General features: G+C 30.8%; 2 protein-coding genes across 2 annotated transcripts; both read right to left on the reverse strand.

Annotated features, from left to right (window-relative positions):
- Positions 1-987: 987 nt before the first annotated feature.
- On the reverse strand, positions 988-2609 carry LOC124922697 (protein IQ-DOMAIN 18-like). Its single transcript, XM_047463413.1, has 4 exons — positions 2428-2609; positions 2217-2345; positions 1632-1814; positions 988-1561 (listed from the first exon to the last, which is right to left on the reverse strand). The coding sequence occupies exons 1-4, from the start codon at positions 2542-2544 to the stop codon at positions 1094-1096; spliced, it is 897 nt and encodes a 298-aa protein (XP_047319369.1). The 5' UTR covers positions 2545-2609; the 3' UTR covers positions 988-1093.
- A 17487-nt stretch (positions 2610-20096) lies between these two features.
- LOC124939132 (NAC domain-containing protein 43-like) lies at positions 20097-21246 on the reverse strand. Its single transcript, XM_047479644.1, has 2 exons — positions 21063-21246; positions 20097-20959 (listed from the first exon to the last, which is right to left on the reverse strand). Exons 1-2 carry the CDS (start codon positions 21232-21234, stop codon positions 20097-20099), a joined length of 1035 nt encoding a protein of 344 aa, XP_047335600.1. The 5' UTR covers positions 21235-21246.
- Positions 21247-26040: the final 4794 nt, after the last annotated feature.

Genomic DNA, 26040 nt, shown 5'->3' on the forward strand with positions numbered 1-26040 from the left:
TTATGCAGTGGCGTGATCTAAATAACTTTTATGTGGGACATTGTTATACTTTGTTCAATAAAATTACCGATTAATCTTTGTTGAAAAAATTTATGGGAGTCTAAAATGCCTACCAAGATCTCCGTTTTTGGTTGAAGTGTTGTTCACGGCATAATTCTCACTAACGATAGATGTATGAAAAAAACATGATTATTGTGAGTCATTGTCGTATGTGTTACAAAGAGGTTGAGACAACATCTCATCTACTTTTAGATCACCACGTTGTTGCAAGTATATGGAGTGTTTTTATGAAATTTGACTGGAATACAATGGGTTATGTCGAAAACCGTTAGTGGCTATTGGGAGGCATGGATCGGGGCGACTAAAAATGCGGGACTTAGAAAATGGGTCTCTATCATCATCTCACTTATTCACAAACACTCTTCATTCTTCACAATTTCTTTCACTTATTTACAAACACTCTTCCTTCTTGTATTGATTCATTTCTTCATATTTTTTCTTTCGAGAATCAGTCAACTTAAATTACTCAACCATCTATTTTGTGCCGGGAGTGAAGTATTCTCTTTGATAATTGTTGTTATTAAGCTTATTTAAGCTCGAATACTAGCTTGAGCTCGAGTTTGAGCTTAAAATTTTAATTTTAGTTCAAGTTTTCGAGCCGAGCTTGTAAGTAAATAGTCGAGTCGAGCTCGAGCTCAAATTTATAAACTCGTTCGAGTTCGAGCTAAGCTAATAAATACTAAGTCGAGTCGAGTCGACTTCGAGCTCAAGCTGACTTAAACTCGACTTGACTCATTTGCACCCTGAGTCTTCACTTTGTTGTTAATTATTTCTCCTTTATTTCTCTTGCTCTTTGTCTTAAACCCTATATTTTGTTTTCTTGGTACAATATTCCCTACCTAATTTCAGTTTGCAGTATCTCTAATTATTAACTCACCCCTGGTAATAAGATTGATTCTCATTGAAATAATTTGAACTAAAATGTGGTAATAGAAGTGATGTCTTGAACATATCATTTGAAATGCAAACAAACTGATCTGAACAACTTAAGAACTAGATAGACTAAGCTAGTCCTCAATCTTAAAATTAACCTTTACATGCCATTTACTTTTTGATGAAATTTAGACTTTGGCGGTGGGGAAGGAGAAACAACAAAACTTTGATCGGTACAACATGAAGAGTAATTGGATAGTTGTTCCACCTTGACTCCTTGTCTAAACATTAGTCCATTCACACTTTTGAAGCTTGGAGTACTCACCGAGCTACAACTAGTTCCATAACCACTACCTTTATACATCAATCGCTTCCTAACGGTTGACCCGATATCTAGTCTTTGTGCTCGAGCCTTCACCTTAGCCTTGGCTGACTCAGTAACCGCCATGTAGTTAGGCAACGGTTGATTTGGAGGTGTCACACCATTTTTGTTGAAATATGGCCACATTTCTTCTCTAGAGTATCGAGGACTAATGGTTGAATGCACTTTAGAAGGCGGTGTAAAATGCGTATTTGATTCGACTTCATTTCCAAAAGATTTGTGTCTTCCTCTTAAACTTCTTTGCATCTTTAAGAGTAAAAAAAATGAGACTATTTGATTGCAAACAAAATACGAAAAAAGATTAAAAAAAACATACTTCAATGCTTCGACGACGGGTGTCTTCAAGTGTGGCTGCGCGTTGATTGAGTATTTGAGATTGTACTCGAACAAGGGCTTGCATACAATGAAGTGTTGTTTGAGCTTGTTTTCTAACGTTGTGACCTCTAACTAGAGCTTGTAACTTGACTAATCCTCTTAATGCCTTCAATGCTCTTCTTGCCTTACAATAATAATTATAACCAGTTATACTAAAATTGATATTTATAATTGGACTTATATCCAAAAAGAATAATTGATTCAAATAATGCTCTAGAAACTTATTATAAGATTTGATATAAAATAAACATTTATAAATTACACAAAAATAAACCATCAAATCAATCATAAAATATTATCATATTTTTTTAAAAAAGTTAACAAACATTATCTAAAGTTAAATCCTCCCAAAATAAATGAGCTAAAAACTTCTTTATTCCTCAATAATTTCTATATCCATAATTTAAAATCAGTTTTAAACCAGTTATAAATTTTATTAGATCTATATCTATTCCTTATCTCTAATTTGAAACATTATTTACTAGTGATTTTTAAGAGATCAAATGTTACCGAGAGAGAGTATTACCAGAAATCCTCGAAATGCAGTCTGGATTGAGATGGCGGCGCAATCTTCTCTCGACGGCCGAACAATTGGTTCTCTTTTGTCTGCTTTGGTTGGCTTCCGGAACAACCATCTTGTCTTCTTCTCTCTTTTCTGCCATGAAAGTGAAGAAATGTGCAGACGAAAATCAGAAGAAGATGAAGAAGAAGAAGATGAGATTAACTAATTAACTAACCTTTTCTTCTCCAATAAGATCTTCTTGTTTTGTGGCACTATTATCTTTAGATGGAGAACGAAAAGCTCTTTTGACAGCAGTTAACCATGGAGAAACAGAGAGGTTCTTCTTCCCCATAATAAGAAAAAGAAGTGGATTTGGTTATGGCGTTGCATTTACAGGGGAAAGAAAACATTATAATATTTGCTCCAAAAAGATAAAAGAGTAAATTCAATAGGAAGAAGAACGTGAGCCATAGGCAACAACAATGGAGAGTGACTGTACTATTCAATTAATGTTATTAGTTTCATTCACCCTTATTTCTGTTTATTCGGTGGTCCACCTTATTCATTTAATTTTTTTTCAATTTATTTATCAAAATTGTTCATATAACTTATTCCACCATTAATCATTCAATCAAACCAGGGTGATCTAAATCGGATTCAGTCGGTTTTTTAAAATAAATATTAAATTTGGTTTTGTTATGTTGTAAAACTATTCATACCCTACATCTGACCGTATATCTCACGCCATAGGATGCATGAGATAATGAGATCACTTCTTTAACCCAATTCTCAAACGATGACACATATGTTAGGTTCAATTTTAAGACAACGATATTGCAGACTAAGGCGCTAACGATGTTGTTACTCATTCGTCTCCCTATATTTAGATATTATATATTTATATTGTATCCTCATGATTTAGAGTTGGGTTGGGCTTGAAAAAAATTTGGAGTGTAGTTAAAAAAATAACGAGAAAATTTTGGATAAAACGAGTGATTAAAAGTAAATTTCACTATTTTTTTAATAATTAGATAAACAAATATTGAATTTTTAAAAAAAAATTAGGAGGTGGTGTTACATTTCTCCCGTAAAAGAAAAATAAAATTTTTTTGGGGCAGACTTCAACTTACCCGAGCCCCTACATAGATAAAGATGTTGAAGTTAAAGTAGAAAAAGATATTTGATAATCATATAGTTAAAACATAAATAATATGATAAAGATTACGAAATATAAAATATAATATTGTATTATAAAACTCGTAATATACTTGAATCGGCCAGTTATACATAACTTATACCCAAATGACGACTATCCCTTTAGAGAGAATGAATTGAGAGTGAAAATGAATATAATCTGATTTGAAGACGAAACAAATTTATTAATCAAAATAAGCTCTCAGAAACACAATCTAATTGAAACATATCGTGATCAATACTTTTAAATTAGTTACAAAGAGATTTAAAATTTCGACCATATAATAAAAATATAATAAAAATCTTTCATACTTAGACTTGGTTAATTCTATACTCCCTAAATTTTTTTAACTATTTCAAATAAAAATAAATGTAAAAATAATAATTTCAAAATATATATATACTTTTTACCCTTATAAATATAATAATTTATATTGGACATGTTTATAAACTAATTTTAAAATATTAGTTACAAATACTAACCTAATAAAAATTTCAATAAATTTTTTTATAATTTAAAGACGAAAAATTCAAATCTATATATCTGTAAATATTCTATCATAATTTATTTATTTTCTTAAAATTCATTCAATATAATACAAATTGAGAGTCTTTTAAGTAAAAAAAAAAATACAATACAAACGACCGAAAATATAGCCAAACTGATCCGAAACAAAATGAGGGATAACCAAAAAAAAATAGAGGAATAAAATGCTTACTGACTAGTAAAAAAAGACCATTAATAAGTTCAAAACTATTCAAGAAGGTCAATGAGATTCCCGCATCGATCAATTTTATATGAGTAAACGTATTAATCGAACGTAAATATCATACAATTCCTCTCAAGTTAAATGATATATTGTTGAGTCCAGACTAGTAAATGAGTGTTAGGGTTCCAATCCATTGCAGTATATAATATTATTCTATACTATATAATAATCACCAAAGATTTCTAGTCAAAAACATGAAGATAGAAAAAAAGAGCACGAGAGTGAAAACATAAAGAAAAGTTAAAGTTAGATATTCAGAGATTATACGAGACGATCGAGTAGTCGATGAGTATCAGTTTTGACTCGAATTATAGGTGGTGAATCCTTGCAATGTTCTCTATAATATAACCCATCTAGATTTTGTTTGGACTTCTCTTAGATACTCGTGTAAGTATTCCACTTCAGTAAGACAATTTTTTGTTATTGTTCTTGTTACTGTAATCTATCATTAACAGTGAAACCTTTATATTAGTGAACTTTTAGATTATTTTGGTATAACTCACTTTAATATAATTAATATATTTTAATAAACTTATGGGTTCTGTAGTTTTTTATTTTTATTAAATATTTTTCACGCTAAAATTGTGTGTATTTGAGTGTTTGATTTAATTATTTACTATTCACATTCGTTTTTTTTATTATTTTATTGTAGCATACAAAGAGAGAATTTACAATTATTTCGCAATTGTTATTAAAATGATTTTTCTAAACCTATACCATAAAATAATCATAATAAAGACTATTGGCTCAAACAAACACGTTCTGACTATACCATAAAATAATAATAATAAGGACAATTGGTTCAAACAAACCAAACACGTTCTAACTATCTAGATTTATTTATCTAAACTCGAATCTCATCATACATCCGACTAATACATTTAAAGTAAAAAGTATAAAGGTTAAAAGTAGTTTAATGTTAATTCACATTTCAAAGGAATATTGAAGTTTGTGATGTGACAGGAACTCATTTGATTGATATTTTTTATACAAAGAAAGGATAAATCCTGTACTTTGGGCATAAAGCTGTGGGTTTATTAGTTTACATTTTCCAACAAAGAAAGATTGACCCGATAACATATAAATGAGTCACATGTAGAATAACCAAAAAAGATGATGGTGGAGCAATTGCGCAATTAAGGATCCATCAATTTGGTCCCCCAAAATCCTTATAATTCCAAAATAATCCCTGGTCTTTCAATTCATGGTGCAGTTTTAACTTTAACCTTTGTTCCAATCATTTCACCTATTAATTTGGTCAAGACTTGGTATTCGGCCTAGGTTTTAAGTTGGGGCTATAACTCGGGTTATTTCGAAAATAATGATGGGATGATTTTGAAAAGATATAAAATATTATTTTTAATTAAAAAATTTAAAAGGTAATATTATGTAATGATTAAATAAAATAATAATAATTTAAAATAAAATGGATTTTAGTATTTTGTTTAATAAAATGAGTGATGTAATGAAACAGAGTGAGTGAAAATATATTTTTTAAATTTGGATAATTTAAATCTTAAATAATCCAAATTAAACCATGCCTAAATTTTGACGGTTCTTAATTTTATTTCCGAAAATAAATTTGCTATTTTAATGGAAAATAAACCATTCATTCAATAGATTTTTAAAAATAGTATTGACTACTCTTTCTTTTTATAAATAATATTCATCATTTAATGAAACAATGATGTTTACAGGCATTACATGAAATAAGTCCACTTAATACATTAATTGAATGTCATAATATTTAAATGACATGTTATAATTTTTGTTGTGTTAGACTTTTTCAAGAAAATAAATCTTGATCCTAAGAAAATTTTAATTGATTCAAGTTTATATAAATTTATACTGCTGTAAAAGATTTACCCACCTAATTTATAAAATTAAAATAATTATTTTAATTTATTTTTGAATAAATAAAATTAAACTAATTAATCCCATGACTAAAAACCATATTAAATAATTAATTAGATTAATTATTTTGATAATTAAAACCTAATTAATTAAGGAAAATGGCCAAAATAAAAAATAAAATTATTTGGGATAAATGTTTTACTCATTTTATCTTAAAATGTTTTTAGAAAAATACAAGAGATTAAAATAAATAATTTAGTAAAAAAATGAGGTACCCATTTCATCCCCCCAAAATTATTTATTTAACTCAAAAATATATATAAATTGGCAAAATATTTTTCATTTTCATTTTAACATTTTGTGTATTCAAAAAGATCAAAATTAAAGCCAAATAGGTGAAAGAAAAATCAATTTCAAACAAATTTTTAAGATTTTAATAAAATAAATAAAATAAAATCGCAATCATGTGTAGCCAAAATCAGGAAATAAGGCTACAATCGCGAATGCGCTTGTTGGATCAACGCTGGATTTTCATTCATCGCTCTAAACGCGCCCACGTAGCCCACTGCAACGAAGGGAACGCGCGCCCACACCTTACCCAATCAGCTAATGTCCCATTAGGTGAATCACTAACAGAGCACCAAAATGCAACGACGTCTGACAGATCGCTGACGAAACGCCAATGCGTCCAAAACGATGTTGTTTTAATCGCCACCTTCTTCTTCAATATTACGCCGAATGGATAACCATCCGCAACTATCTTTGATTTTCATAGATGGAATTTTATCGTTTGGATGGATTGACTCCATTCAAAAGGCGAAATGATCACCCTACCACAGTGATCATTTCCCCTATATATAGGCATAATTAGTGCCTATATCATCAAGTTTATCCAAGAACATCTAAAACACTATTAATGGCTTTTTGCTGATTCAATCCACTTGGATGGATCAACCGACCTTTGACAGCTATAAATAGCCTCCCTCAATCATTTCGACGGTAAAAGATAACATCTCAAGTCTTGAATCAAAAGAAATTGAAAATTCGCCATTGAAGCTCAAAACTTCAGATTTTTCGAATTTTCTGTTTACAACTCTAAAGCTTGGATCTAGGCATTCCAAAAGCTTCTCTAAGGTCTAAAGAGTGTTCTCCAATCCTTGGTAAGCTTCCAATCATCATTTAATTCATATTTCTAGTTTGAAATTGAAATTTTTATATTTAAGTTTTTATAAGCTTGTATGTTGTTTGGTTCTTGAATTTGATCATTGGAAATCGATCTTATGATCATTTATGAGCTTTTCGTGAAAGCTAGAACCAATCAATTAGTCTTATAAAGAAAACCCCAATTTTGATTTTCAAAAATAATTGTTTGCTATTCTTGGGTTAATCCTTGATGATCATAACCCAAAATGCTTCATAATATGATTCTACTAATGTTAGACAACTATTTGGATCATGTTTGATCCATTCCGATCATATTTGATCAAAATCAGAATTTTTAAAATAATTTAAAATTTTGAGTTTTTTGGTCCAAACGAACATTCAGTATTCTTGTTTTGGTACCAATTAAGTATATGAGGTATAAGGAAGCTATTGGCTAGTTCCTTTCACCTCAAAACAACTTTAAAACCAAAACCTTGATTTTTGGCTACAAACTGTTTTAAACAAATTGATCATCACCCAGGTCGATTGATGCATTGGGGTGATGTTCTAAATGTTCCTAGGAGCTTTGTGAAGCTACCTAGGCCCTTGGATTGAAGAATCAAAGACTCGATCAAAATTAAATAACCTACAATTTTGGTGTTCTTAGGAAGTGATAAGTCCGACCGAGGACCGAGAGGTCCAACTAAAAAATCTTAACCCTAGACTAAGAGGTTCGACCGAGAATTTTGATAGGACTGAGAGGTCCGACCGACATTCTTCAGTTAGAACCGAGAGGTATGACCGAGGATTTTTACATCCGACTTAGGACCAAGAACCCTCGAACTTAGGATCGATGGCTTCCACCTAGGACTGAGAGGTTGAACCTATGACCGAGGAATTTCGACCCTGGCCGAGAATTCTTAAACCTAGGATCGATAAAGTTAGCCTAGGGCTAACCTAGGACCAGTGGTTTTATACCCCAACCAATAATATCAGTTAAGGACCGAGAGTCATTAGCACCTCGACTGAGGCTTCTTAGCCTGAACCGATGAGTTTAACCGAGGGTCCTAAACCCCGACCAATGAAAACGAACCCAAGGACTAGGACCTTGTTTGTTTCGCATTTTCAAAATCCAAAATTATTTTTGTAATTTTAGAACCTCAAAATATTTTTTAAAAGTCCCAAAAAATTAGAAAATTCTTTTAAAATATTTTTGGGATGTTTCCACAAAAGAATATTTTGATAAATACTTGTTTCAGATTTATGTTTAAACCATAATACCTTTAAAACTGATGTTATTTAAGTATTTCCTCCCTAAGTCAACGTCATCAGCAACATGTAGTTATATTATTTTAAATAACGCACAAATCTTATGCATTCCATTCTTAGGAACGAAAGAATAATCGGTAAAATAAAATGTCATACAACCGATTTTTAAAATTCAAATTTATAAGTATAAACTATTTTTAAAACGGGTACGGAGGATGAAGCAAAAATCCTTTTTCTGAGTATCACTAAACTACGAACTAAAAGAAACTCTAATAATACGTTTGTATACGTATGCTACTATTATTGATTTTAAAAATCAATTGGAGACTCTATTTTAAAAAATAATTAATTTTTAAAATTATTTATGTTTAATTAATTTAAACAGCGAATTTATAAAAAATTAAATTTAAATTTGATTACCACAAATCTCCGGATTATTTAAAATTGAACCCCAAAATAATTATATTTAATTAACTTCAAAAGTTGTTAGGGATCATTTTAAAATCTTTTAAAAATAATTCTTTATTTAAAAGAAGATTCATGACACGTAAACCGAGGTAGAATTTTTTCGAACCTCAAACTTTCTACAGAAGCCTACAAAAGAGTTTTTACGGGGAATACAACTTTCTGGTGATTCTGTTGGGGATAAATATTTAACTCGATAACATAAAATTAGCTTTTGAAACGTTTGTATCACGTTTTCAATATAATAAGCTTGTCTTGAAAGATGCAACACCTAAGACACACATATGTTTTACCCTATTTAAAAGCCTTTACATGTAAATGGTACATCACCCTCTTCTTATTTGCTAAGAAGTAGAGGAACGTGATCAGTACTTCTATACATATGTGTAAATATTGTTAATGAGGAATGACAACTTGTTACTAAACGAGTGATGTTGCGAGAAAAAAACTAGAATGCACGGGATTGACCCCACCCTTTGACGATGATATGTCCGATAGGATGTAGGCATTGTGGAGGTTGGAGAAATTCCCAATTGAGTTGATATTCCTAGGTTTATGGCGACGGTTTTTACCCTCTCCACTATCTAAGAATGGTACTCTCTTGTGATTACTCTTAGAACAAAAAACCTGAATACTATCACCAAATCGGTTGTTTGTCATACATAGACAACCAAAACCTAATCAATACAACCCTTATGTGATTACTATATTATGTGTATGCATGAATAGTCTAAGTGAACATCTCAAACACGTTCCTTCTTTTCAAAACAAATGTATTTTTGTAAATGTTTTGAATTTCCAATCTCAGACAATGTCAATGCTGACAAATGTCGAGATAATCCCATTGATTAAAAGTTTCCACAAAAACGAGTGGAACCATGGGATTGATGGACTAACCCCCATCATGAGGTTCACAAACTTTAAAATAAATCTCACATTCATGATGCAAATGTAAAGGAGGTTGAGCCATACAGAAAATGTTTACTATATGTGAGAAAGGCCCATGTGCCAAACTATAGAAGAATTATGGGCTATCCTGATGATGGACATCAAAATATTCTACATCTGAAACTATTTGTAGAGAGAAAGACCCCTCATGCATCATCCTGGCTGAAATTCTAATGGGTTTGAACGACTCGTTCTTAACCTCTACTGTGAGTAAAAGTGGTTCACCTAAAATTCTCTATATCTGGCTACTTGACAAGCTAGGACGTCTACCGCCAATATGTCCTAGAGACATCTTATCCCCTTCTATTCAATACCTAAAAATGAGGAAAGCTTCGCCTGAACCGCTTGTAGAGAATGACGATGAAGTCAGAGATTTGTTCCTATTGTATCCCATCAAGAAAATGACATACATGATGAATGATGAACCCATGATAATGCTTATGGGCTTAGAATGGGTTACATCATACTACACTCATGACCTCTACAAACACTTCGGTCCTAAAATTAGGCCCCCTTATACAAGAAATACCATTGCTATAGACATATCAATCGATCACAAAGCTTATGTAAGATACCACGAGAAATGACACAACGCCTCTTAGATGGGTATTCCAAAGGAGTGAAAGAACTACCTGACCTTCATTCTTAAGGAATACGAGAAGGTATAGAAAAATGAAGAGGAGGAATCTTCTAGCATGGGAACATGCTATAGTAGGACCACAAGCCTATGACCTCTAACGTTTTCCCTTTTATACTCTCTCTGTAAAATATCAACAATAGAGTTGTGTTTGTAATAAACTTAACGAGTATGTTTATATAACAACTCTATGTTTTCTTTTCGAATCACAAAGGAGATGCTCACTCACTATGATTCAATTTATATGCATATTCATTGCATTGTAATTTATTACAACTACAAATTCTTACCTCTTTCTTTTCACAACAGTCCACGACTGCGATAGCCGATACGGTCCCTAAAAAGAGAGACCCAAAAACCGGACGTTTTATATGCCATCAGATGTCTGAAGAACTCCTAGTACCTGAAATGAACTATGTGACCGAATTCAGGAAAATTAAGGCAACTTTGCAACATGTAACGGAACAACTCGCGTTGATCACAACTTCTTTAACTAATCAGCCAATTTCACCTACATCCGAAAACATACCTTCTTTCTCACGATTTCCTAACTAGTCTATCCAGATTATGTTCACCCCCATTAACCCCCGTCTTACTAGTCAACAAGCTCTAAAGGAAGTATCTCTCTACGACGACACTAAAGAGGAAATTGACCTAACCACACGGGAACAACATGAGGAGGTAATTAACCCCCTAGGATCACAGGAAAAACAAATTCCAGCGACTGATCAATCACCGCTAACGGAATATGAACGCTAGATGGCTCAAGTTCAAGCCATACAGGAAGAGATGCAAGCCCAACTAAACAAGATAGCTAAGGGAAAAAGTACTAAAGAACACTATGACTTGAAATACACTATGAAACCTGTCGAATGAGCAGTTATTCCTTTAGGTGTCAAACTTCCAACCATATCATGTAGATTAGAAAAAGCGACCCGTTAGTCTTTTTCAAAATGTACACCTCTATAATGACCCCATTGCGACTTGGGGAACCGACTATTCTCCACTTATTCCCTTAGTACCTCGATAATGTTGCTCTACGCTGGTATCATTAAAAAGATAGTCTATCTATAAAGCATAGAGGAACGAGCTACAAAGTTAATAGAACATTTCTAAATGCATCTCGACCTCGAGCGACCAAAAAAGAGGTTGAAGAAAATCAAACAAAGAGAAAATGAGAAATACTACGTGTTTATCGAAAGATGGAAAGCTATCGCCGAGGAAATCAATTCCCTCCTAAGCGAACAACGATAAATCAATATAATCTTGGAAAGCTGATAGGATCGGCGTAATCAATAGAGACGGGGGTTTGGCGATTGATAATGGTTTAGGACAAACAGTTTGATAGAAATCCTGTTAGGGATTTAAATCACTTTCTATTCTGTACAAACCCTTGCAAACTTTTGAACGATTCAAGTGCGGAAATATTTGCTTGGGTTTGAAGCTAAGAACCAAGAATGAGAAGATGACAGGATGAGAAGACACAACAGTTTGTTTATGGATGTTTGGAGTTAACTCTCCTACGTCACCCCTTCTTCCAACCACCGGAAGGATTCACTAAATTTTCAACGAATCAAATACAGTTGCACGACTAGCTCACTATTGAATAGAACAGAGTATGTTCAACTTACAATATGAAGAATATCACTCAGCTAATACAATGCTTTGATTCTAACTCTCTCTTGATTGAACACTCAGTAAAAGCAAGAAAGCATTTCTCAGTAAGTTTTCGTAATTCACAATATTCAACAAATTGTCTCGTAGTTCGTCCATTGTCCTTGAGATTCTTTAAATAAGGAGCAGTTACCAACGATCGAATCTTCATAATGACATGTGGCTGACTTTCATTGGAACGCCTCCATAGTACACAACAGACTCTGAGCACAAGGATCGTGGCCATACCAATCTGGTAGTGCGCCAAATATTCTTCAAGGATATTCCTGCAAAAACAAGTAGTGGAAAGAATATTTGCTTATGTGGCATTAATCAATTGGTTGTAACTGGTTGTCGTACTGATCTTCATTAGAAAGTGGAACAGGAATAGCGTACAGCTAGTTGGTCGTGGTTAGACGAGTGCGAGCTTCAAGCAACTTCTTAAGCTAGCATTAGACGTATTTAATTTAGACGACCTCATCTAATGAAATTAGACGCCCCCGTCTAATAGCAACATCCATTAGATCACCTAGTCTAATGGGATTAGACAACACGTCTAATACCACATTCCTTTTGACTAATCTGAAGGAGTTAGACTGCACGTCTAACTTCCATTAGTTAGACCGCACGTTTAATTATACATCCCTTTAGACTAATCTAAAGGAGTTAGACCTCACGTCTAACTCTCATCTATTAGACTGCACGTCTAACTACGTGTGTTAGACGACACGTCTAACTCCGTCTGTTAGACTGCACGTCTAACTATGTCTGTTAGTCTGCACGTCTAACTACGTGTGTTAGACTACACGTCTAACTCCGTGTGTTAGACTGCACGTCTAACTCCGTCTGTTAGATTGCACGTCTAACTACGTCTGTTAGACTGCACGTATAACTCCGTGTGTTAGACTGCATGTCTAACTCCGTGTGTTAGACTGCACGTCTAACAACATGTAACTCAATGCATCTAATGCCAAATCAGTCTAATGAACCTCATTACGACTATGTCTAATATAACATTTTTTCAATACACCTGCACCAAAAACAATTAGACGACATATATTGAGTTTTATATACATTCATCATCAAAATTCCAATAGTCAAACTACTTTGACACTTAGTCGAAATAATTTGATCCAACAGTCTTACCGAGGATAGATAGAGTGGAGACAATCTGGATGAACCTTGTGTCGAACTCGTTCATCGTTTCTCTAGGACGCATTTTGAAACAGTCAAACTATTGAGTGACAACCGTAATCTTGTTCTCCTTGGTTTGCTCATTTCCCTCACACTGTTGAGTGAGTCTGTCTCAGATCTCCTTAGCAGTATCACACTCAATGATGTAGTTGAACATGCTATTATCAAGAGACCTATACAGAACATCTAGAGCCATGTTGTTGAGGTTTGTTTTCCTCTTGTCTTCACTGGTCCATTCGGATTTTTCCTTATCGATCTTGATAGGACCATCTGTGATAACACTCCACATGTCGTCATGGAGAGGAGAGATGAACACGAACTCTCTTCTTCTACACGATATAGTTTTCTCTAGAAAATGTGGGGATTGCGGTAGCACTGGCATCTTAGGTTATGGTCGACATTCTTAGTGAAAGCTTGAGAATAGAAACAGAGCTCTAATACCAATTGAAAGGATCAGCGTAATCGATAGAGACGGGGGTCTGACTATTGATGACGACTTCGGAAAAACGATTTGATAGAAATCCTGTTAGGGATTTAAATCACTTTCTATTCTTCACAAACCCTTGCAAACTCTTGAACGATTCAAGTGCGGAAACGTTTGTTCAGGTTTGAAGCTAAGAACCAAGAATGAGAAGATGACAGAATGAAAATGACACAGTAGTTTGTTTATGGATGTTCAGAGAAAACTCTCCTACGCCACCCCTTCTTCAAACCACCAGAAGGATTCACTATAACTTTCTTAGAATCAAATACGGTCACACGATTAGCTCACTGTTGAATAGAACAGAATCTATTCAACTTACAATATGATGAAGTATATTACTCAACTAAAGCAATGCTTTGATTCTAACTCTCTCTTGATAAACACATAGTAAAGCAAGAAAGTAATTCTTCAGATTGTAACTTTAGTAGATCTCTCGTATGCGTATTTCTCTCTTTTTGGTAGTTCTTCCGTTTGTCCTTGAGTATCTTTAAATAAGGAACAGGTACCAACGGTCGAATCTTCTATAATAACACGTGACGAGCTTCCATTGGAACGCCTCCATAGTACACAACAAACTCTAAGTACCAGGAACGTGGCCGTACCAATCTGGTAGTGCACCAAATATTCTTCAAGGATATTCCTGCAAAAACGAGTAGTGGGAAGAATATTTGCTTACGTGACATTAATCAATTGGTTGCAACTAGCTGTCGTACTGATCTTCACTGAAAAGTGGAGCAGGAGTAGCGTATAGATAGTTGATCGTGGGTAGACGTGTGCTAGCTTCAAGCAACTGTTTTAAGAATGGCAATAGATGTATTTCACTTAGACGACCTCGTCTAATGAAATTAGACGCCCACGTCTAATATCAGTATCCATTAGACCACCTAGTCTAATGGGATTAGACGACACGTCTAATTATAGTTCCCTTCAGACTAATCTGAAGGAGTTAGACTCCACGTCTAACTCTCATACGTTAGACTGCACGTCTAACTATGTATATGTTAGACTGCACGACTAACTATGTATCTGTTAGACTACACGTCTAACTACGTATTTGTTAGACTGCACGTCTAACTACGTATCTGTTAGATTACACGTCTAACTACGCATCTGTTAGACTACACGTCTAACTACGTATCTGTTAAACTTTAACTGCGTATCTGTTAGACTACACATCTAACTACGTTTGTTAGACTACACGTCTAACTACGTATCTGTTAGACTGCACGTCTAACTACGTATCTGTTAGACTGCACGTCTAACTGTGTATCTGTTAGACTGCACGTCTAACTACGTCTGTTAAACTACACATCTAACTACGTATCTGTTAGACTGCACGTCTAACTCAATACATTTAATGGTCAATCAGTCTAATGAACCTCATTTAGACTTAGTCCAATATAACCTGTTTTCTATACACCTGCACCAAAAACGATTAGACGACATAGATTAAGTTTTATACACACTCATCATCAAAATTCCAATCAATATACTTTGACACTTAGTCAAAATAATTTGACCCAAACACCTTGGTAAACTAACCACCAATCACAACTGATCTCTTATCTTGTAACCTCACTTTGACCTCACTCAACAAATTAATCACCAATCTCAATCGATATTTGATCTCGTGACCTTACGAACATTTGTGTATCTAACCTCTTATACCTTAGAAAAACAACTACCAATTCTAATTGACCTCTCATCTATTGACCTTATAACTTTCACATGCTTCTTATCTCTTGCCAAACTAACCACTAATCCTAATGAACATCTCCATCTAATGACATCACACTCTTACATGCCTCTTATCCCATGGAAAACCAACCACCAATCTTAATCACACTTTCATACGCCTTTTATCCCTCGGTAAACCAACCACAATCTCAATCAACCACACTTTCACATGCCTCCTATCCCTTGACAAACTTGTTGGGAAAAACTGACAGAATAAAAGAAGAAACGTAAGAAAGAACACACTAAGAATTTAATAATGGAGTTCATCCAAAATGTTGCTTACGTTTCCGAGAACTAAGGCTATCAATTAATAAGGAAGAAGAGATACAAGTCTTGGATGAAATAGACCAAAGAGGGGGAGAATTTCTTTTATATACTAAGAAACTTCCCACTCCCATCATCTTCCGATGTGGGATTCTATTCTAATTGTGAAGAGAGTTTCTCTTATATATATTAAGAAATTTCTCTCACTCCCATCATCTTTCGATGTGGAATTCTAATTGCGTCAAAAACAAAAAATCTCCACTTTGGCACAATATCCAATACAAATCTTCATTATTAAAAATAGTTCTTAAGTGCTTCAATTGACGCTCTTCAACGCCGAATCAAACGCGGAAGATGTTTATAAAATCTAAATAATGTTTAGATTTGTTTTTTTCCATGTTTTTCATCTCAAACTCTTAATCAATTGAGTCTTCAGTTTGTCAAATTTATATTGGCTCTTTGATGTTATCAACATATCATCAACGTACATGAGTAGATATATATAAGACTCATCTTGCAGTTTGCACAAATACACACATGAATTGAATCTACTTCTTTTGTACTTGTGCTCCATCAAAAACTTGTCAAGTCGCTTGTACCATTGTCTCACCGATTGCTTTAACTCGTACAATTATTTGTTCAACTTGAAAACCCAATTTTCTTTATCAACAACTTTGAATCCATCTAGTTGAGTCATGTATATTTCCTCGATCAAATGATCGTGTAGGAATACGATCTTCACATCTAGCTGAGATAGCTCCAAATTTATCTACGCTACCAAGTCTAACCAAATTCTAATGGAAGAGTGTTTAACAACAGGAGAAAGTGTCTCATTATAATCAACTCATTCCTTCTGAGCGTAGTCTTTAGCTACCAATTTTGCCTTGTTGAGAACATAATTTTTTTTCATGAAATCCTTCTTTCTTAACAAAGATCCATTTACAACTAATAGTCTTCTTCCCTTTTGGTAGATGTGTCATCTTGCATGTCTCATTCTTCTGAAGAGATTGCTCAAATTCTACCTGTTGTGGAGTAGAATCAATCTTGTATGGTGTTACTTTATTCAACATTGAATAATCGTCAATAGTAATATATATACTGATAATGGTTTTATTTACATCCAAACACCATATGTGATATATATGTGATATCTTTTAACTATAGTAGTAAATCCCATAAAAATAGTTTTCTTTTCTCGTGGATCTAATTTGATTCAACTATTCTCGCGATAATTATTCAAAACTGAACGGGACGGGATAAAATAAACCATTTATTTCAAGTACAAGAGGATATACAGGGATAGACCCAGAAATTTGAGTTGGGGTGGGCTTGAAAAATATTTGAGTTGTGTGTAAGAAAATGACGAAAAATTTATGGATAAAACAAGCGAATAAACGTAAATTTGATCCAATTTTTAATAATTAGATAAGTAAATAATGAATTAATTAAAATTTAATAAAAATGTTAAATGTCATATCCCAATTTTAAGTAAAAAAATATCTTTTTGATAACATATATACCATATCAAGTATCAACATCTTTCTTTCACTATACTACAACAAGAGGGAATTCATCAATATATATATATATATATATATATATATATATATATATATATATATATATATATATATATATATATATATATATATATATATATATATATATATATATAAAATGATGCTTAATTTTTAAAGTGTCCGGATTGTCGGGTCGAGAATTGTGGTTAATTTGGATATATATGTGAGAGTAAATGGATACTTGGGTCGGATTGTGGGTTTACCCGTCTATAAACTTAAAACAGTTAAAAATAAAATTAAAAATGCTATCACATTTTTACCGTAATATTTTTTTACGATTTTTTATATTATTACTCGTGTAAATGTACAGAATACATGCTAGTTTTATTAATATGGTAAATGAATATAGTAAAAAATAAGTTATTTTAATATTTTAACTATTAATTTTTTAAATGATATGAGTTAAAAAAAAATAGATTGAACATTATTAGTTGTTTAAAAACAATTTCTTGTAATTTAAATTAATTAAGACTTTAACTCTAGTGTTTATTACAAATATTTAATATTAAAAAATATACATTATTAATAAAATGTCTTTTAAAAAAACAAGTCAAATGTGAGTTTTTGACCTGCTACCGACAAACCCAATGGGAGGTAACACGTTTACAACCGGTAAGTTACTAAGTCACCTGTAAAAAAAAATTAAGGTTGGGCTTAAACCCACCTCAGCCCTCCCTTGGGTTTGTCCTGAGGGTATAAATGTAAATCCACTTGGGGCTGATTTACTCCATTGACAAGCTGATTTGGTAACACGTTAATTATGAGAAGCAATTTTTAAAATCAATACACTTATTATATTTATAAAATCACAATAATAATAAAATGTGATATTTATAAAATCACACTAATTAAAAAAAAAGTAATATATTATAATTTGAAAGATCATAAAAGAAAAAGTAAGGTTTTAAAATACGCGGTTCGACCGGCGATTCAACCGGTCCGACCGCAAAACGGTTCAAAGGACGATCCGGTTTTTACCTTTGATACGGTAACCTTTTGAATCGGTCAAAATCCGGTCCGATCGGACGATCCTACCGGAAAACCAAACTGGAAATTTCCGGTTCGTAAGGTACATAGTGATATTCTTTCTTTTTTCTTCTTCTTTTTCGATTTGTTCCACTTCTTCTGAACCTCGCGAGCAGAGAAATAGGAAGAGAAAACTAGCAAAATGAAAGTCTACGTGCAAAGAGAAAACCCAACCAGATCTATAATCTCTGAGAATAGAGAGAGAAAGTCTCTAGTGCAAAAATGTGAAAATGAAAGAACTCCCTATCAATGGAGGAAGTTTTTAAAAGTATTCGTAGCTATTAATCTGTCATTTCAGGGGTCCCATTTTGTTTCTTTCGGACTCATTTACAGTCTTTTACGTCCTATATGATTTTGACTTTTGATTACAAAGTATATTTCAATATTTGGTTTGATATTAACTTAAGACCAGCCGCAGCAGGGGAGCATTTGGGGTGTTATTTGGGTGTCAAAAGAGGAGGGTGAGAGGCAGCAGGGGGCAAAAGTGGGTGTCAAATTTTGGGTGTCAAAATTTGACATGGGTGTCAAATTTTGTTTGGCCCAATGAGAGGCTGCCATGTGGCAGGATAATATCTACTTTTGATTTTAGTTTTCTTATTTTAAAAAAACATTTTAATAATAATTGATCAATAATAAAAAAAAAATTATATCAATATTTTTTATTTTTCACGATCTATAAATAGAGATTTGGTTTGTGTCATTTGGACACCAAAAAATTTCAGAAATTTTCTACCATATTATCATCCTTGTTTGTATCACCTTTCTTTTGAAATCTTCAAACACTATTTAAAAAATTACCAATATTTAGAGTGTTTGTTTTCTTCTTCGTTTTAAATAATATTTGTATGTTTGATTTATCAAGTGATGAATAATATTGTTTGTGGTTAAAAAAAAAATGAAATTATGTATATGTTTAAATGATGTGGAAGTGAGAAAGTGAAAAAGTAATTTTGATACCTTGAATAACACGCTGCTGTATGACATGTTAAAAAGTGAGTGTTAAAACAGGTGTTAAGCTGACGTGGCAGGGTGTTAAATGAAAAAATTTGACACCCTGCTGTGGGTAGTCTAATAGACAAAATATTTAGTTTCATATTTTAATTAGGATATATTTTATTATTTTATAAATATATATGTTTAATTGATTATATATATATATATAATTTACATATGAATATATTTATATTTTAAGAATAATTAAAATCCGGTCCAATCAGTAGTTTAACCGGTTCGATCGGTTGAACCGAAGTTCGCTAAAAAAACCGGGTTGATAACCGGAACGGTTTCATAACCTTGAAAAAAGTAATTTAGATCATCATGCCTCTTATACCAAATTAAGTTAAAAATTTACTATAATCTAGATAACCATTCAATAATTAAAAAAACATTTTCAATTTTACATTAGAATATTCTAATCCAATTATACATGTGCTACAGATTATGATAAATATCAATTTTCAAATAAGTTCATATATAAACAAACTCAAGAGAATTCCATGAGAGTGAATTATTGAGCTCTAATTTTCCTTTATCTTAAACAAAGAAAAAAAACTAATCTATATGAAAACTTGAACCAAACAAATAGGCTTCAACCATTGTAACAAGTAGATTAATGTAAATATAATTATGATAAGATAAGAATTTGCAAGCATTTAATTAAAATATCTCTATTTTCCAAATAATTAATTATCCACTTTTCACATAATGTGTACCATGAGAGGACGAGTTGGGAAAGCTCCATAGGTCTAACATTTCATCTTGTTCGTCGGTAGGCTTGAGGGGAAAAGGCATAGTCGGATCCATTGCTAGAGATGGCAAAAATTGATGATTAATGTTGATGTTAGAAGAGAAAAAATCACCACTTATTTGGCCATAATTATGTTGAGAAGTCACCATTCCGTCTACAAATGTTGCCCAATCATTGTTATGATAAATTGTCGAAGATGAGTTCCCAACCACGTTCATTTCTTCATTATTCATTGCGAAGTTGGTAGTGTCAAGCCCGGGAAGCTTAATAAACCTTGAGTTATCATAAGTTTGGATAATCCGGTTATTGTTGATACTCATCATGAGCGATATCGCATTATTATTATTAGCGCGACCATTTTCCAAAGTACCTTCTTCGCTCGACGAGCTCAAGAGATCTTGATCTAGTGGGTATTTGACATGTCTTCGATGAGCACAATTTGTGATGTTGGGACCGTCCGGTGTTTTATGGTAATTTTTCTTCTTAAAAATTCGACAAATAACCCATCCTTCTTCTTGTTGCCCCGAAGATTGATCATGTAAATTAGGGTTATCATCGAGTCGATATTCATGCATGATCCAATTGGACTTGTTGCCATGAGGGGCACGACCTGTATAGAAAACCAAGGTCTTCCTCATTCCTATCCGAGCAATGCTAGTATAAATAACCTTGTCACGACCGGTTGCTTTCCAAAATCCAGCAGTGGTGGCTCGGTTGGTTCGGGTTCCCGTGGGATATTTTTTATCCTTGTGGCTAAAAAAATACCAATCGTTTTGTGGGGTTGTCCCTATTCTACATTTCTCTACAAGAATTCAACAAGAATAAGTATAATCAATTAGAATACGAATATATTGAGATGAATAATAAAGAATTGAGTCGAGTCAAGTCGAGTCGAGTGAGTGGACCTTGTATGTCCCAAGGCTCGAGCCTATTGAGATCAACATCCAAAATGACATCTAAATCAATCTTTTCGTTGCCAACCTTCTTTCTAAGATAATATTGCAATAGTTCCTCTTCTGTGGGATGAAAACGGAATCCAGGTGGCACTTGAGATTGCCCATTTACAGATATGCTCATTCTTTCTCAAGGAGAGACGAGGGAGAGAGAGTGAAGTTCGTTTGAATTTGTAAGTATTACATTTAATGGTTGTTCATCATATATAGTGAAGAAGATGAAGTTTGGTTACCCACTAGTTGTCTCTTTCATTTCACTGAATTATTTTTTAGTCAACACTCAACCAATTGGTAATGGTAAGTAGAAAACACAATATTGCTCATATAAATCTAAATACAACAAAGGGTAGAATTGAAAATATACAATAGACTTTCCCAAAATTAGATACTTATTAAAATCCATCCAATCATCTCTAAATATGGAATACTAAAAAAAATCGATGTATGGGCTATTTTGATTTATGGGCTATTTTGATTTAGCTTAGTTGATCTTACACTAATCATTTTTATTTGTTTCATATTATTTTGGAACTTATTCGATGAGAGCTACCGGAACAATTTATTATGAAATATCGTCTTATTTAAATTTAACCGTTACAAACTAGATTTTTTTTTTATTAAAAAAAAAAAGTTATGAGAGAGATTACAGAGGAGATGGGCACATCGAAATTACGACCTCTGACCTTAAAAGTCTCAAAGAAAGGACCCTCTCTCCAAAATCCAATTCTCTTTGTCGACTGTGTGTATGAAAGTGCGTGAGAGAGAAAGAGAAGAGAACAATCAACCACCATCGCAACCGTAGACTGAAAACAGATGGACGGTTGAGGGAAGAAAGTCGGAGAGATTGAGTTTTCAACTCTACATTTATGGAAACATAGAAATGATGTTTTGCACAAGCACCTCCAACCGCTTTGCATGCCTTTCCTTTCCTTTTCTCGTGATTTTAACTTTTTTTTATAAATTATTTTAGTTGTTAATTCTTGAAATATTTGGTTATTGACTTATTAATGTTATATTATTATTGATATTTTAAGAATAGGTAGGGAGAAAATAATATTGATTTCTTTTAGAATTTTGTAGCATATTGTTCATTATTTACTGGAAAAGTAGTCGAAAAAGTAGGTTATTTTAATTTGTTAAATTATTTATTATATTTTTTTTATTTGATAGTTAGAATGATAGTGACATGATATAAATAAAAAATTATAAAAAAAATGAATAAAATTCAAATACAAATCTCAAAAAACTATATCAAACGAGAGCTATATTGTGATTTGTTTGTTTTATTTGTATAATTTTTATCATTTCTCTAATAATATTTTTTACACTAATACTAAGCAATGAGTCTCCATTTATTAAATTTAATTTATTAAACAAACCAAAAAGTTGGTTTAGTGAAGCAAAGTAAGATTTGGAAGATATAACTTTGTAACTCTATTTTATCATTTATAACTCCTTGTTATCAGATATTAAAATAATTTAAAGAGTAGAAAATGTGAATATGTTTTTTTTTTAGTAAAAAAAACTTAAAAAGTATTAATATATATATATATATATAAATAAAATAAAAAATAATAATTTAAAATAAATGCTATTTTAGTATTTTGATTAATAAACGATGGGGAAGTGATGTTTAATTTTTTTGCGTTATTTGAAAAACTCATAGCTGAACAAGGCCTAAAATATCTTATGGAGGTTCTTCTAAACTATTATTTGTGTTTTTTTAGCATGATTATTTATATATATGTTACATTATTATTTTTTAGTTTATAACATAAAAATGACCAAAACCAAAATTAATTAAACAACATAAACTTGGTTTATTCTAAATTTAAAGTACCGTTAATATATCTTTGAGGAAACAGCAAAAATTGTTAAGTTATAGTGGGCATGTCTATAAGATATAAAAAAAATATTGAATTTGTATTAGTGATCAATACCCTTTCTCCTCCAATCATGTTTGAAGATCATAGAAGCCTATTAATGAAAGTAAAAGAATATGATTTATATTCATTATCAATGGGGCAGAATGAATTAAACCTATTGTTGAAAAATGAATATCTTTGCATACCACTTGAAGATGATTCAAATTCACTCCTACTTACATCTACTTGTTTATTTTTCATCCTTTTTGGGTCTGAGGAAAAACAAGTTAGTCCATAGCTTTCGGTTTCTTTTTCCCTTGACGTGATCAATATTTGGGAGTTGAAAAATATTTTGATTATTTTTCTTTAGAAAGAGAAGTTTGTGAGATGTAATCATGGTCCTGTTTGGTGATCATTAATTATAAGTTTGGTCCTTGCTGTGAAGATGTTACTTGCCAACCACTTTTATCTACTAGCACCTCATTGCATAATTCTTAGCTTATTTAAGGGGTTATTTGGATTATTTAATTAAACATTATGAAAATAAAATTTTGTTAGATGAAAAAGTTGGTTTTTTTATATAAATTATTTAAGTTTATAAAAATTAGAATAAAGATGTGTTTGATAATCATGGAATTGGAATTGTATGCTTATCATTGTAATGAAATTCAAATCAATGTCTATTTTTATATGTTACAATACTTATTTTCTAAATAAAATATCTTATTATTTTATCATTTACAACACGAATAATGTATTAAACCGATAATATTATTTTTTAAATTTAGGAGTTGAACTGATATTTTTATTTTTTTTATTTAGTAAGGTTAATATTTTGAATTGATATTTTATTTTAATTTAAGAAATTAACCTATCGTATTGATATTTTGTTTTTTAATTTAGAAATTTAATATTTTAAATTAATTTTTATTTTATTTTAAAAGTTAATGCGTGGAACCGATTTTTTTTTTTTTTAATCGAACTCTAAACTTTTGTAAGTAAGCTATAGGTGTGAAACCAATATTTTAATAATATAAATAACATATATTTAAATTAATTTTATTATAATATTTTTTTTAAATATATAAATTGAAATTGAATTACAATTTTATAATTTTTTTCATACATAAGAATTAAATTAAAAATTAATGTCAATTCTAGTGAAATTCTAATTCTAATTATACTTCTCCAAAACAAACTTAATTCTTATTTTATTTAATTCAATATAATTTAAAACTTAAGTACAACCTCTTCTCTCAAATATTCCAATTCCTGGAATTGCTTCATTATCAAAATCATATCTACTCCAGATTGAGAATAGACATAAATATAAAATAAACACGGTTATTTTTACTTTATAATTTATTTACAAAAATGGAAAGAATTGTCAAATTATATTGTTCTCATGTTCCCTTCTCACAAGGAAATGTCATGACTAAAAAAATAGATGTGAACTAAAAATGTCCATTTTAACGAGTCATTATGACATCAACCAATGGATTTGATGAATAAGGCTTTACAAGATATTCGTGATTTAGTAAGAAAAAAAATTGTAATTTATTTGTGGAATTTTGAGATTAATTTGAGGATATTTGAGAACAATTTTCATATGTAGATTAATTCTAACTTTTTTTTATACTCTTATGTATTTTGTGTGTAATTCTAAATAAAATATGTATTCCACCAAATTCATATTCTCTTGAGAAACAAGGCTAGTTTGATTCAGCTTAATCTTATCCTATTGACTTAACTTTATATTTTTATTTTTATATTAATTTTTTTATATTTATAATATTATTTAATAATTAATATTATATATAATGTTATATATATTTATTAATTTAATTTTAAATATTAATAAATTATTTAAATTAAAAATAAATTATTTGAAAATAAATTATATTAATATATTAATTTTTATAAAATTTTGTTAATATATAATTTTAAATATTAATAAATTATTTAAATTAAAAAATACTATATTTTAAAATAAATAATATGAATATATTAATTTATATATAATTTAAAATATATTTAATATAAATATGATATAATATATATATATAATAATAATATTTAAAAATAAAAAATATCCCTTCAACAAATTTAAAAGAGGAATATTTTTTGTGACGATGTTATAGGTTATGTTTATTAAGACTATTATCTTAGAGATTTTTTAAATGGATGTTTTACCAATGATTTAAAATATAATAATATTTTTATAAAATATAATGTTATTTATATTTATTATCGAACTTCCTTTTATTTAAATTTTGTAATTCTCATTTTTATTATATATATATATATATATATATATATATATATATATATATATATATATATATATATATATATATATAATAAATTTATTATGTAACTTTATATTATATGTAAAAAGGAGGAAGTTCATATATAATTTAAAGGGAAAATTCATTAAAACGTATGTATTTGTATAACCAAAAAAAATTAGACGTATAAATTAATAAAATTTTATTTAAACGTATTTACTATCAAAAATTCGTTTACTTGGCCTTTTTTTAATAAATAAAGTTATTTTTTTAAATTTATATATTTATTAATTAATTAAATTTATTTATTTATTTATTAATTAATTAATTAATCAATTTCTCTCTCATTTTTATTTATTAATTAATTTCTCTCTTTTATTTCTTTTTCTTCGTTGTTATATATTTTATTGTAATATTTTTTTTAAAAACAAATTCTTTAATATAAACAAAAATAAAATTAATAGTATTTTTGTTTAATATTTTATTTTTGTTTATAATAATAGAAGTAATCAAAAATCATTAAGCTAATATTATTATTTTTTTAATTTTTATATAATTTTTTGTTACTACTCTTTTCATACTGAATAAGTTAATATTTATTTTTATTTTTTTTTTTTTGTTGAAGAGATGAATCACTAAAATATCCAAATAATATCCCCTAAAAGAGTCAAAAATAATTTTAAAATAATTAGAACCCTGTTCTCATCATATTTGTAACACATGTTATTCTTCATAGCAGGCACACATGTTATTCTTCATATCAGGTAGTCCTATTTC

This window comes from Impatiens glandulifera, chromosome 1 (assembly GCF_907164915.1).
Source record: "Impatiens glandulifera chromosome 1, dImpGla2.1, whole genome shotgun sequence".
NCBI classification, from domain to species: domain Eukaryota; kingdom Viridiplantae; phylum Streptophyta; class Magnoliopsida; order Ericales; family Balsaminaceae; genus Impatiens; species Impatiens glandulifera.